The 12722-nt window shown below is 35.7% G+C and overlaps 1 protein-coding gene across 1 annotated transcript in view; it reads left to right on the top strand.

Moving 5' to 3' along the window:
• Window positions 1-11627, top strand: part of LOC150083396 (putative phosphatidate phosphatase) — a 54592-nt gene extending 42965 nt beyond the window's left edge. The window contains exon 5 of the mRNA XM_090378495.1: window positions 11547-11627. Within this exon, the coding sequence (XP_090234621.1) occupies window positions 11547-11597 (51 nt within the window). The 3' untranslated portion in view covers window positions 11598-11627. The remainder of the gene's footprint in view (window positions 1-11546) is intronic.
• Window positions 11628-12722: the final 1095 nt, after the last annotated feature.

Genomic DNA, 12722 nt, shown 5'->3' with positions numbered 1-12722 from the left:
AAAGAATTTTTCTTATTTTTGAGTCATGATTATGATTTTTTTATGTAAAAGTGAATTTCATATAAAAAATATACATAAACAATTTAAAAAATTCATAAGACATTAATTAACCAAAGTATAGTAATAATATTAAGAGATCAAATTTGAAATTTATGTTATTTCAAATGGGAAATTCATGTTCAGCTATCATGATTTCACCTTGCATAAAACTTCCCAAGAATGCATCTGCCATGTTAGTTAGGACTTGGTGTACAACACACAAAACTTGATAATACTACTAAAACATACTTGCTATGTTTAGCTTCTTTGATAACATGTTTCCACTGACCATGGATCATATTTGATTGATCATATGCATGATCATATTTGATTGAAATGCTCATAAACATTCCCTGTGACTTTGCACTACTTGATTGCCTGATAGGTTCATATTTACACTTGTTATTTGCTTGACTTGTATTTCTTTCATTCAGTATTTGACTCTTATCCATCTGGTTAACTTGGTTCTAGTTTTAGTATATCATTGAAGTTACAGTAATTTAACTGGAACATTAAGGTAAAATCATGTCCTGTTTTTGTCCATGACCAGTTTTGGTATATCATTGAAGTTACAGTAATTTAAATGTAATTTTATGTTAAAATGTATCAAAACATATCCTCTATACTGAGTAATGCTGTAATTGTATTCTTCTGTCAAAATATATGATTGTGCAAGCTCTCAGATATTTAGACAAATCCATACAAATGCCCACACATGGCGCCTCCGTAGCCAGCTGGGCAGGAGCAGCAGTGCGTAGCACACGCTTCTTGATTAGACCGGGGTTCGAGCTCATCACCACCAAATATGGAGGATGCGGAAAGGTCAGGGAATGACCACCTCATATTCCCAGAGCAATATGGCCTTAGTTGCTAATGCTCCTAAAAACCGAATAACAAACAAACAAATGCACACGAGCAGTGTGACTACTCCGATCACTTGGTGATAAATCATAGCGACACTTGTTGCATAAAAAAGCTCAACTGATCTCACGAAAAATATTTTCTTATATTTTTCGTGAGATCAGTATATTTTATTTTTTATATTTTTTGAAATTGCATCTGTGTGCATTTTATATCCATATTTTAAAAATTTCCTGCAATAAGACATGAAGTAGCAAAAAAAATCTAAAGTTTTCAGCAATAACTAGATAAACTTTGGATTTGAAATGCTCAGTAGAGATGAAAATGCAGACAAAAAAAAGAATCTGTCAAAAGCTTGATTGTTCTTTTCTTGGTAATATCCTTCCTTCAGGGAACAAATTGGGGTCTAGAAGTACATTTCAAATGTGAAAGAAATCAAATGGATTGTGTTGCTGTGACTGCTAAAATGCTGGCTATGGTATGACAATCATTCCATGAAATGGATCAACAGATACTGGGAGGTTAGTGGTGGGCATTTTTAGTATTTATTACATTAAGTAAGCACAATTTTGATTTGGAACCTTTATACTTCTCAATATATATACAGGTAACCCTCGTATAACACTGCAGTTTGATTCCTACAAAATCTCATGTAATGCAAAACTGTGCTATACAGGACTAAGAACCAGTACAAAAAGGGGGATTACGTTCCAAAAGCTAACAAAAATACACTTTTTTTTTTTTATAACTATCGGAAACTTAAATATTATAGTAGTAATAACTTTATATTTTAACTTTATTTTTATAATAGCAGTAACTTAAATAGTAATAACTGAACAAATGTCTTACCTTACAAACTGTGATACTTATATGTCAGATAATATATGTTCATTTAATTTTCTTCCTCTTCCTCTTCATCGCTGCTAAGCACAATCTCTTCTGCAGCATCTAGATTTCGTGTACCTTCTGCTCTCTTTAAAAGTCACAAACTGCACGCTTCGAAGTCAGTTTTTTATGGTCTCAAACAAGCACAAGTTGAATAGCACAGAAAAAACCCAGGGATCCCAACAAAATACAGTGGACCCTCACTTAGATATAAAGCACAAATTTAACTTTATTACCTTACCAATTAACAAAGTTAAATGATAGGTGAAAATCAGAAGAATATTTTCCAGTTAGCAGAATATAAAATAAATTTACACTTGTGTACACTAACTAATTGATATTTCTGTTCAGCTTCTTTTTTTTTTTTTTTTTTTTTTTTTTTTGGTTGTAAAATTTAAAATAGTAAAAATGATGAGCAATTAATAACAAAGAACACAGCACGCACAAATTGCAACAAACACGATATGCACAAGTGAGATACGGTGTAATGAGTTTCTGAAAATTTATTTGTTTTTTTTTATGATTGAATAATTCGTGGAAGGGGAAACACATTTCACCACAATAACATGAAAACCCACAGAATTCCAGCTATCCATACTACACCAAATGCAAGAAGATCGAGTTTACTACCCATTTATAATTGATTACACTAACAGAAAAAGACCAATAAACTGGAAAGTGCAAATTGTTTTTACTGTTTTTGGCCTCCAGAAATGTGCTTTAGAAAAATACCATGAAGGTGATACCAACTAGCGAGTCAACAGCAGGGATTCACAAAAGGAAGGGAAATGTTGAAAATTACATCTGACATAATAGCAGGGTTTTCCCACCACAAAAATTCAAATACTGTGTTATGCGAGATTTCCAGCAATTCTCAAACCGTGTTGTGCAAGGGTTGCCGCAATTCTCAAACCAAGTTGTAGAAGTACCATGTTATACGGGGGTTGCCTGTATATATATATATATATATATATATATATATATGTATGTATATTAATATAATGTGAGGAAGGTTATAGTGTTATAATCATATTACGATATATACCTAGGCGGATCTATGGAAAACGTGTAGTATATATACAGAAGGAAAAAATATATATAAGTAAAATATACATGCCTTATTGTTGCATACCCACAATTCAGGTGACTTCGTCTGGCATCAGCCACCGAAATTGAAAATAAAATAGCGATAAGGGTTTCTCTGTTTCTGTGATGATCAACTTACACTATGTCAAAATCAATTTTGAGGTGGAATAACCAAAGTTGAAGTAGAATAACCAATAATATAATCTATAATAAATAATAGAATTTAGAGGTTTTTATAATTTTGAATACTAATTTAAATTATAATATTGAAATATATAAACTAACGTATATTTTAAGAATGTTAATTTAAAATACTACATAGTGCTCATTGATCATCGTTGACTCGACAGAGAACATATGTTAGTTTAGAAATTATAGTAAGAATAAAACATATTTACCGTATCCAATTGGAGTTAACTAATGTGTTCATCAAAAGGCATTTAAAACTGGATAGAGATAACTTAAAACTTTATTAAAATGCTTTTAAGCATATAATGTTAAAACTATTTCTTGCATCCAGCCATAATGTAACCACATCATGATAATTTATCAGATTGATAAACATTTTCCCTTACAAATCCATGTTATAATATATTTAGGATGCTACACTTTTCAAGGTAATTCTATAATGTATCTTTGACCATAGATTCACACTGACCTTTCCCTGTCACTGAGGGTTAAACTAACTGTTGCATAGTTACTCATCTAATCCTCAGCCTCCCCTCTTTGTTAGATTCAGAGGTAATCTCTGTGGATTAGAAGAAAGTTCTGATGTTTCAAATGACAGCCTCACAATTAACCCCAAGGGTTTGGCACATTTCTTTTTAGTGTGACTGGGTAAATACCATCTGTACATGAAATCAATAGTTTTTTTAGACTCTTCTGTAATGTCAGTATCACATATCTTACAGTGCTTGGGCATTAGTAGTGGCAAATGATGCAAGAAAGCAAACTTATAAAGCATCAGCCAAAAAAAAAAAAAAAAAACCCCTTCTGACATCACCTGCCCATTCCCTCCAATAATTTGTCTGGTTCTTCCTTGAATTTATTCAGACTACCCACTTCCAAAGTCTTAAACACCTCAATCGTATCAACTCACAGTTACCTAGTCTCCAAATGCTGCAATTTGCAAAACTGAAGCCTTTCTTGGTAAGACCACCTTTTCATTCCCTTCAATATAGTTGCCTTTCTCTGCACCTATTCCAGCAGATCTACATCCTTCTTAAAATGAGGCCTCCAGACCTGTATGCAGTACTCAAGATGTGGCCTAACCATTGCCTTGTACAATGGGATAATCACCTCCTTATTCCTAATAGAAAAGTTTCTGTATATCATTGACAAAACCCTGTTTGCTGTCCTGGCAGTCTGTTTACGCTGTTCAGAGAATAGTGACAGGCTATACTTTGTATATGACTACACAATTACCCTAAGTCTTTCATTTTTCCATACTCTGAGTGTAGCATCACACAGATGGTATGTTAATCTGGGATTACTGCTACCCATGTGCACTACCTTTCATTTCTCAATGTTAAACTTCAACTGCCATTTCTCAGCCCATCTGTCTAATTTTAATGATCTTCTTACGGTAGCTTACCCTGATTACTGTCATTAACCAACCCCCACCTTTGTATTATCTGCAAACTTAGACATTAAGCTTGATATACTTTCATCGGTATCATTAATAAATACAGAAAACAACAATATAATTATCTCAGCCCTGAACCCTGGAGAACTCCACTAATAGCATTAGTCCATGAAGAGTCAGTGTCCATTAATAACCACTCTGTATTCTTCTGTTCAACCATCCCTTTATCTAGAGCAGTAACTTGCCCTTAATGCCACACTGCTCCAATTTGTAGTATATTAGTACAGTATCCCCCACCTGGAAAAGGTCTTTCTGTTGGAAAGATCAATTCTGTTCAAAACATTGGTTCAGCTTATATGAAACACCTGTAGGATTATCTGTGATTCTCCTGTTTCCATTGAGCAACTGTCCTATCTGGTGTATTTGTGTATTCTTTTTTAACTCTTTGTATTTATGTTTGAATAAAATTCCTTGTTACCATTCTTGGCTAATACTTTTCATAGTTAGATTTTGCCTACCTAACACCCCTCTCAGGTCTTGTTACAAATTATCATATATGATTCTGACCTGCCTGTCACTCTAATTATCCTATGCTGCCTTTTTCTGCTGCGTAAAATTCTGTAAATCCTTTTTCATCCATTTTGGCATCTTCCTTATGTAGTACCTCCTTAATGGAAGAATGCACTGCATTAGTGGCTTCAATGATGATGTCTTGAATGTAGTTCTGCTGTACTTTCACTCTAGCTCTTGGTGGCAGCATCAGCACAGTATATCACCATCTGCCATTAGTTTGGAGAGGTCTGGGGTTCAGTTCTCATTGATGACTGGAAGAATTTCTGATATCTTCTTCATTCAAGGTTGTAGTTAGCTGATTGGTTGTGAAGGGTTCTGTCCCTATGAGTTATTCCAAGTTTTTCAGCCTACACAACGTGGAACCCAAACTTTTATAAACATAACACACTATAGTTTGAATGTACACTTGGTGCTGTTAATACCGATATTTCTTTGTACTTTTGCTCTTATATATTTTATCTGAATTGGTTGAGTCCACGAAGCTTTTCAGTCCACAGTAATTCCCCCCTCTTTAAATTAAAGCTCTTGCCCTTACCCATAACTACAGAAATCTCATTTGTTATTGTCCACTTTAGGACACTGTGGTCACTTGCTGTTAACAGGTCTTATACCATCATATTTGTGATATTATTTGGATTACTAGTGATGACCAGATCAAGAATGTTTTTGCCCCTTTTATTCTCCGTGATATGTTGATACAAATAAGTAATAAAGTTGTTTCAGAAAATCAACTCCACTAGTTAAGTTGCCACTCCAATCAGTGAGTGGCATGTTCAAATTCCCCAGTATTGAACATTACTGCTCTGATTCATACTATCTAGTTCAAATTCCCCATAACAAAGGGTTTAGATTTGCTTGCCCCATCAAGTTCCATATAGACGCTTATCATATGCTACACTCTTATGTGGTCTGTAACACACTCCCCAAGTGGTAAAGGAAAATCAAGAGCTTTCCTTTACTACTATAGTCTATTCACTGAGTCAGGAGACCACTAGTAAACAATATCATGTCCCAAGCATGTGACTGCTGTGGTGGAGCTGCCATATTAAGGGTGCTTGGCTTACATTTGAATGTTACATTTGTGTAATAAATTAATATTTTATTTTGGCTATTGTTATTACAATTCATATTATAACAACAATATATATACTTAAATTACAATTAATTTATGTTAAATTAAACAAATTATGCAAAAGAGAGTAGAAAATTACAAACAGTAAAATACAAAAAAAAAAAAAAAAAAAAAAGAAAAAAGGTACAAATCAAGAAAAAAATGTGAGATTTAATTTTCATTCAATTATAGGATTTGACAATTTTGTTGATGACTGCTTTCACTGTTTATGGTTACTGTGATGAACTCTACATCTTCCGGTTCCTACATTTCCTTTTCAACCTTCTTAGTGATGAGTTGCATGCAATTTTGCCATTCTTCTTCACCCACATTATTGGTCTCTTAAAAACATTTTTTACATCTGAAGTTTTTAATTGTGTTTATTGTTGCTACAATTTCTTTTTATCTGAGTCCATATCAGCTCAATCATATTGAACTCAATAGTGATAAGTTTGGCCCAAAATAAAACAGTCGTAGCACTGTTTTATTTTTGACCCTAGCCATTTCATCTACTGCCGTATGTGCCACCTCCGTAGCCAAGTGGGCAAGAGCAGCAGCGTGTAGCACACGCTTCTTGATTAGACCGGAGTTCGAGCCCGTGACCACCAAATACGGAGGATGTGGAAAGGTCAGGGAATGACCACCGCATATCCCCGGAGCAATATGGCCTTAGTTGCTAATGCTCCTAAAAACCAAAATAACAACATTCCTTTGGTGTTATTTATCCAAAATCCAAAAAATATCCAAAGGAAAAATATAAAAAATTTTTCCTTTGGATATTTTGAATTTTGACTCATTTTATGCTCTTATCACTCTAAAAACAAGCTCAGCAAATCCCAGTTGAATTAACAGTTTTATATATTAATGCAATAGATTTGATTCCATCTCCGATTTATAAACATCCAAAATCCTATATTTCTCCATCCTGCTTAATGGATGGAGAAATTTTTTTTTTTTTTTTTTTTTTTTGGTGGACTAAAAATAGTCTGTTTATTGGTAAATCACAATTACAAATTCATAGAATGAAATTCCTGTATCCTTGCATGTTATATTGTGATAGAACCAGTATTTGGTAGCCCACAATAACATTTATCATGTGAAAATTTTGTTTACTTTGTCTCTTGATTTAGTGAATGGTATTAGCTATATGGTCCAAGAAAGTCTGAGGCTTTTGCTTAACCAGCCAATTGTAATAATAATTAATTAATAGACTATTAGTATCTCACACCACTCAGACCTCATGTTCTTCTGATAACAAGCTGCCCAAATGCGGTAAGCATTCGGGCAGCTTTTTATCAGTTTTTCTCTAGCCTTCCTATATACAGTGTATGTTCCAAAATGAAACTTTTCATTCCCTATATCAAAATGACACAAGTCCAATTATATTAGCATCTGTAGATCTAACCTGTAACTCAAATTCATCCATTTTATTGATAACACCCCTAACATTACTATATAGAGTTTAAACTTTATATCTTGTTTTCATTTCCCTGATATAATCCTTATAATTATTGAAGCACGTTACACCATTGCTTCCATTACACCCTTTTACATACTTAACTGATGAGTAATCACCTATAGTCTTTTGAGACAACATTCCACCATTGGACTCTGGAAGCTTCTCATTTGAATCCTCAACAAGAGTGCAAGTGAGATGTTTACCCATAAACTTCTAAAAAAGATGTTCCCATTAACATCTCGAAGGATGCTTTATGACTTCAGATTTCAACTGGCCTTCAATTTTAGATAGGGACATTAATTTTAGCCATCCCTATGGAATATTAGCTAAATGACAAATATATTTACAAAAGCCTCTTGTTCATTCACAATATGAGATGGTGTCAGTTAATTCCTGGTCATGCAAGCAGCTGAGGTGGTGCTGATAGTCATAATTTGAATTGGAGGGAAAAAAAGACAATGGCTGATATATAGAATTATCAGTAACCTCTGAAATCTTGAAAAATTTATCTTCAGAGATTTTCTACCAAAGTAAGAAAATAATTATACCACCAGTTGCCTCTTGAGCTTAAGTACCCTATTACTTTCTTTAGTGCCTTATCTCCTTTTCAGTCACACAAGAGATCTAACAGTTTGCACCTTTAACTTTCCTATAGATATCTACACCGATGAGCCAAAACATTATGACCAGCGAGTAGTTATGCAAATCCAAGCAACTGCAGGTGAAGTACAGCGTGTGCATGGGTCGGGACATGGTATAAAAAACACCTGATACTGAGCTCCGTTAATCAGTGTTACTCTTGTTCTTCAGATGGGAAAGGGACTTAAGCGAGTTTGACAAAGGCCAAATTGTAATGGCCAAACGACTGGGTCAGAGCATATCCTAAATGGCACAGCTGGTGGGTGCTCACGGTCAGCTGTGGTTAGTACCTACTGAAAGTGGTCTGAGGGGGGAAAACCCACGAACCGGTGGCGAGGCATTGGACGACCACGGCTCATCGATGCTCGAGGTGAGCAAAGGCTCTCCCGGATGATACATAGCAACAGAGGGGTGACTGTGGCGCAATTTGCTGGTAATTGGAATGCTGGTGATGGGAGTAATGTGTCACAACACACAGTACATCGAACCCTGCTGAAAATGGGGCTGTGTAGCCGCAGGCTGCTCCGACTGCCCATGCTAACCATGGTTCACTGGTGACGGATTTACAATGGGCACGCGAGCATCGAAACTGAACCTTGAGTGATTGGAAGAAGGTCATCTGGTCTGATGGATCACGTTTCCTGTTGCACCACGTGGACTGCCATATACGTGTGCATCGTTTACCTGGGGAAGTGATGGCGCCTGGATGCACCGTAGGACAAAAACAAGCCGGTGGTGGCGGTGCCGTGCTTTGGGCGATGTTCTGCTGGGATACCCTGGGTCCAGTCATCCATGTGCCAGGCACTTTGACATCTATCACCTATCTAAACATCATTGCTGACCAGGATAATGTGCCATGCCACACCGCCCGGATTGTTCGAGACTGGTTCGTAGAACATGAGGAAGACTTACAGGTATTGCCCTGGCCTCCAAATTCCCCAGACATCAATTCTGTCAAGCATATGTGGTTTTGTGTTGGAACAGCAACTCTGATCTGCTGATTACAAGTTAGCATTATCATTAGTAGAGGCATATTAAAGGAGGCAGCAAAGGAAGTAAGCAAACCCTTAGCCATAATTATGAGAGCTTCCTTGGACTCAGGGGAGGTACCCATAGACTGGAAATGTGCAAATGTGACCCCAATTCACAAAGGAGGATCAAAGGCTGACACAAGTAATTATAGACCTGTGAGCTTAACTTCTGTTCCAGGAAAATTAATGGAGGCACTGGTTAAAGAAGCACTGCAGGATTATCTAGACAAGACTTCAGTTATAGCTCAGACACAGCATGGTTTTGTTAAGGGGAAGTCTTGCCTGACCAACTTGATTGGATACTATGATGCAGTCACAAAAGAACTGGATGCAGGGAATAGCTTTGATATTATATACTTGGACCTTAGAAAGGCTTTTGATACTGTTGCACATGGAAGACTGCTACACAAATTGGAGCAGTGTGACATTGGAGGCAAATTGCTGCTATGGATAAAGGGGTAGTTGAAGGGAAGAAGACAGAGAGTGGTAATCAATGGACACTGCTCATCGTGGACTAATGTTATTAGTGGAGTCCCTCAGGGTTCAGTCCATTATTGTTTTCTGTATTTATAAATGATATTGATGATGGTATATCAAGCTTAATGTCCAAGTTTGCAGACGATACAAAGGTTGGCAGGGTTGTCAAGGACACTACTGACACTATGCTGCTGCAACAGGATCTGGAAAAGTTGAGCAGATGGGCTGAGAGGTGGCAAATGAAGTTTAACATTGACAAATGTAAAGTACTACACATGGGAAACAGCAACCCCAGAGCAACGTATCAACTCTGTGGTACTACACCGACAGTGGTAGAGAATGAAAGGGACTTGGGGGTGGTTGTGCAGGCAGATATGAAGTTCTCTGAGCAGTGCAGACAGGCTGCAAGAGTAGCTCATGGAGTATTGTCAATGATATACAGGAATTTTTCCAGCAGGGATAAGGAGGTGATTATTCCCTTGTATAAGGCAATGGTCAGGCCACACCTAGAGTACTGTATACAGGTCTGGAGGCCTCATTTCAAGAAGGATGTAGAGCTGCTGGAACGAGTACAGAGAAGGGCAACAAGATTAGTGAATGGAACAAAGGGGTGCTCTTACGAAGAAAGGCTTAAGTTTTGCAAATTACAGTGTCTGGAGACTAGGCACCAGCGAGGTGATCTGATAGAGGTGTATAAAGCCTTGAATGGTTTGAGCATGCTCAATGCTGATGGGATTCTTCCTCTAGCTCAGAATAATCACCTGAGAGGGCATAAATTCAAATTGAGGAAAGACAGATGTAGGATAGACGTGCGGAAATTTGCCTTTAGCCAGCGGGTGGTTGGTTGGTTGGTGGAACAGACTTCCTTCCCTTGTAGTGGAGGTTGATAGCCTAAATAAGTTTAAGGCTCAGCTGGACAGGTATTTTGAACGAACAGAGGGGTGAAGTGGGTTTTTTTTTTTTTTTTTTTTGGCTGATGCTGCATAAGCTTGAGGCAAATCCATGTTTCCGATCCGTAAAGGAGAATGGGCAGGATCAAAGTCCGGAAGAGTCGGAGTTTAGTCTTTAAGGAAATGTTGGTCCTCTTCCACAGACACAATTTGAGCGAGGCGAATGCAGTGGCCGCCTGTCCAATTCTGCTGTGGATCTCCATGGTGGATGCAACTTTCTTCTCCTGGACCAGCGACCCAAGGTATTTAAAGTCCTACACTTGCTCGATCTGGATGCCTTCGAGATAGATGATGGCTTGCGACCCATCTGTTGTCAGGGCCTTTGTCTTATCAGCATTGATCTTCAACCCATATGGCCGGGCAATGTGGGCAATATCGTAGAAGATGTCCGTGGCTTCAGCGTCATTTCTGGCAAAGATAGCACTATCGTCGGCAAACATCGTCAGTCACATAGTGATCCTTGCCATATTGTATAACATCAGTCTTAACTGTCAACTTTACTTCATTAAATTTCTTGAACAGATAACTCCCGATATCCAAAATTACTACAGTATAACACACCAAAACTTCATATACTTTGTTTTGTATTTAATTATCTTGAAACCACTTTTATATGAAATCAATTCAATCTCTGCTTCTTAAAAATTAATTTTTTGTTCATCTAATATAAAGCTCAAAAATTGTGGGCTTCATTCTGATCTGCCTTTTGTAATTAAATTCTTTTTGTTTTAATTTGTAATTAAAAGAAATGCACATTAGAATATAAACATAAAATTTTCTTTTAAACTGAAGTGCAAAGTCAGGCATAACAGAAATGAGTTTTATATTATGTTTTATTCTTCTTCTTTAGGCTAAATATTTAGTTCAAATTGGAGTTGAATCTTCTCTAAAGAAAGAGTAGAACATTATAAAGGACTTTATGATATCCTTTCTCTTTTTCAGTTACTGAAGTGTTCTTTGATGTTATATAAAAATTAAGTTTAATTTTTTTTTTTTTTTTCTGTTAATGAAAAATGTTATTTTTGAGCATATATTTGCCATATGATCAAGTTCCAGTATTGTAAATTGGCCAATGAGCATGTGAACATGAGTGTTTAATTTTCATTCTTAAAAAAGGTATTGTTTATGTGACAAAGATGTTCACATTCCAGGGTTTTCTAAGAGGCATCTGCCTTGAAATTGTGCTAATACTCTAGAAATTTTATTTTTTTTATTTATAAGTGCATAGTGCTGAGGTATATTTTGATGTGAGTTTTTGTTAATAGTTCCATTACATGTCTAGAAGAGTATACCAAGTTTGTTGAATATTGAAAAAGAGATTTCTTAAGAATATTTATATTTTTAATACAATACTTGCATTGTTATGACAAGAAAATTATAATAAAAAATATATATATATATATATAAATATTCACTTTAAATGGCATCTTATATTTTAAATTTGGTTGCCATAAAAATGCACAATGCAATCAGTTACTTTCAGGTCTTGTAAATCTCGATAGCATGCCTCTGAAATGAATTATGTTGTACAATTAATTTCTTCACTCAATATGTCATTTTTTGAGTCTGTTTAAGTGTGTTTCTTTGAGCAGTAATGTGCTTTGGCTTTAGCTTTAGCTAGATGATAGAGATATCATGCATATATAATAAATGCTTTGGGTGAACAAATTTCAATGAATTTTAGTCAAATGAATAATACTATATAGTAAGGAGCAGCATTATTATTATTATATAGTAATATTATGTATTAAGGAGGACTGTTTATTTTGTACTATTGCTAGTATAGATACAGTATATGTTTCAGACTCCCAACAGTTCCTACCTAGTACTACTAAACACAAACTAAATAAAAAGGTTACCTATTAAACTTCAGAGGTTGATTTCTGCAGAAATTTTGAAGTAAATTTCTGCAGAACGAAAAGAAGTAAACAAAAAGTGCATACACATCTGATTTCAGTGATTACAAACCTGCAGCTGTTTGAATCTTAGAAGAAAACAAAGCAGTTATGAGTGATATAAAATAACA

Source organism: Mastigoproctus giganteus, chromosome 7 (genome assembly GCF_048544385.1).
Source record: "Mastigoproctus giganteus isolate SK-2022 chromosome 7, ASM4854438v1, whole genome shotgun sequence".
NCBI classification, from domain to species: domain Eukaryota; kingdom Metazoa; phylum Arthropoda; class Arachnida; order Uropygi; family Thelyphonidae; genus Mastigoproctus; species Mastigoproctus giganteus.
This window is presented reverse-complemented; position numbering and strand designations above follow the sequence as displayed.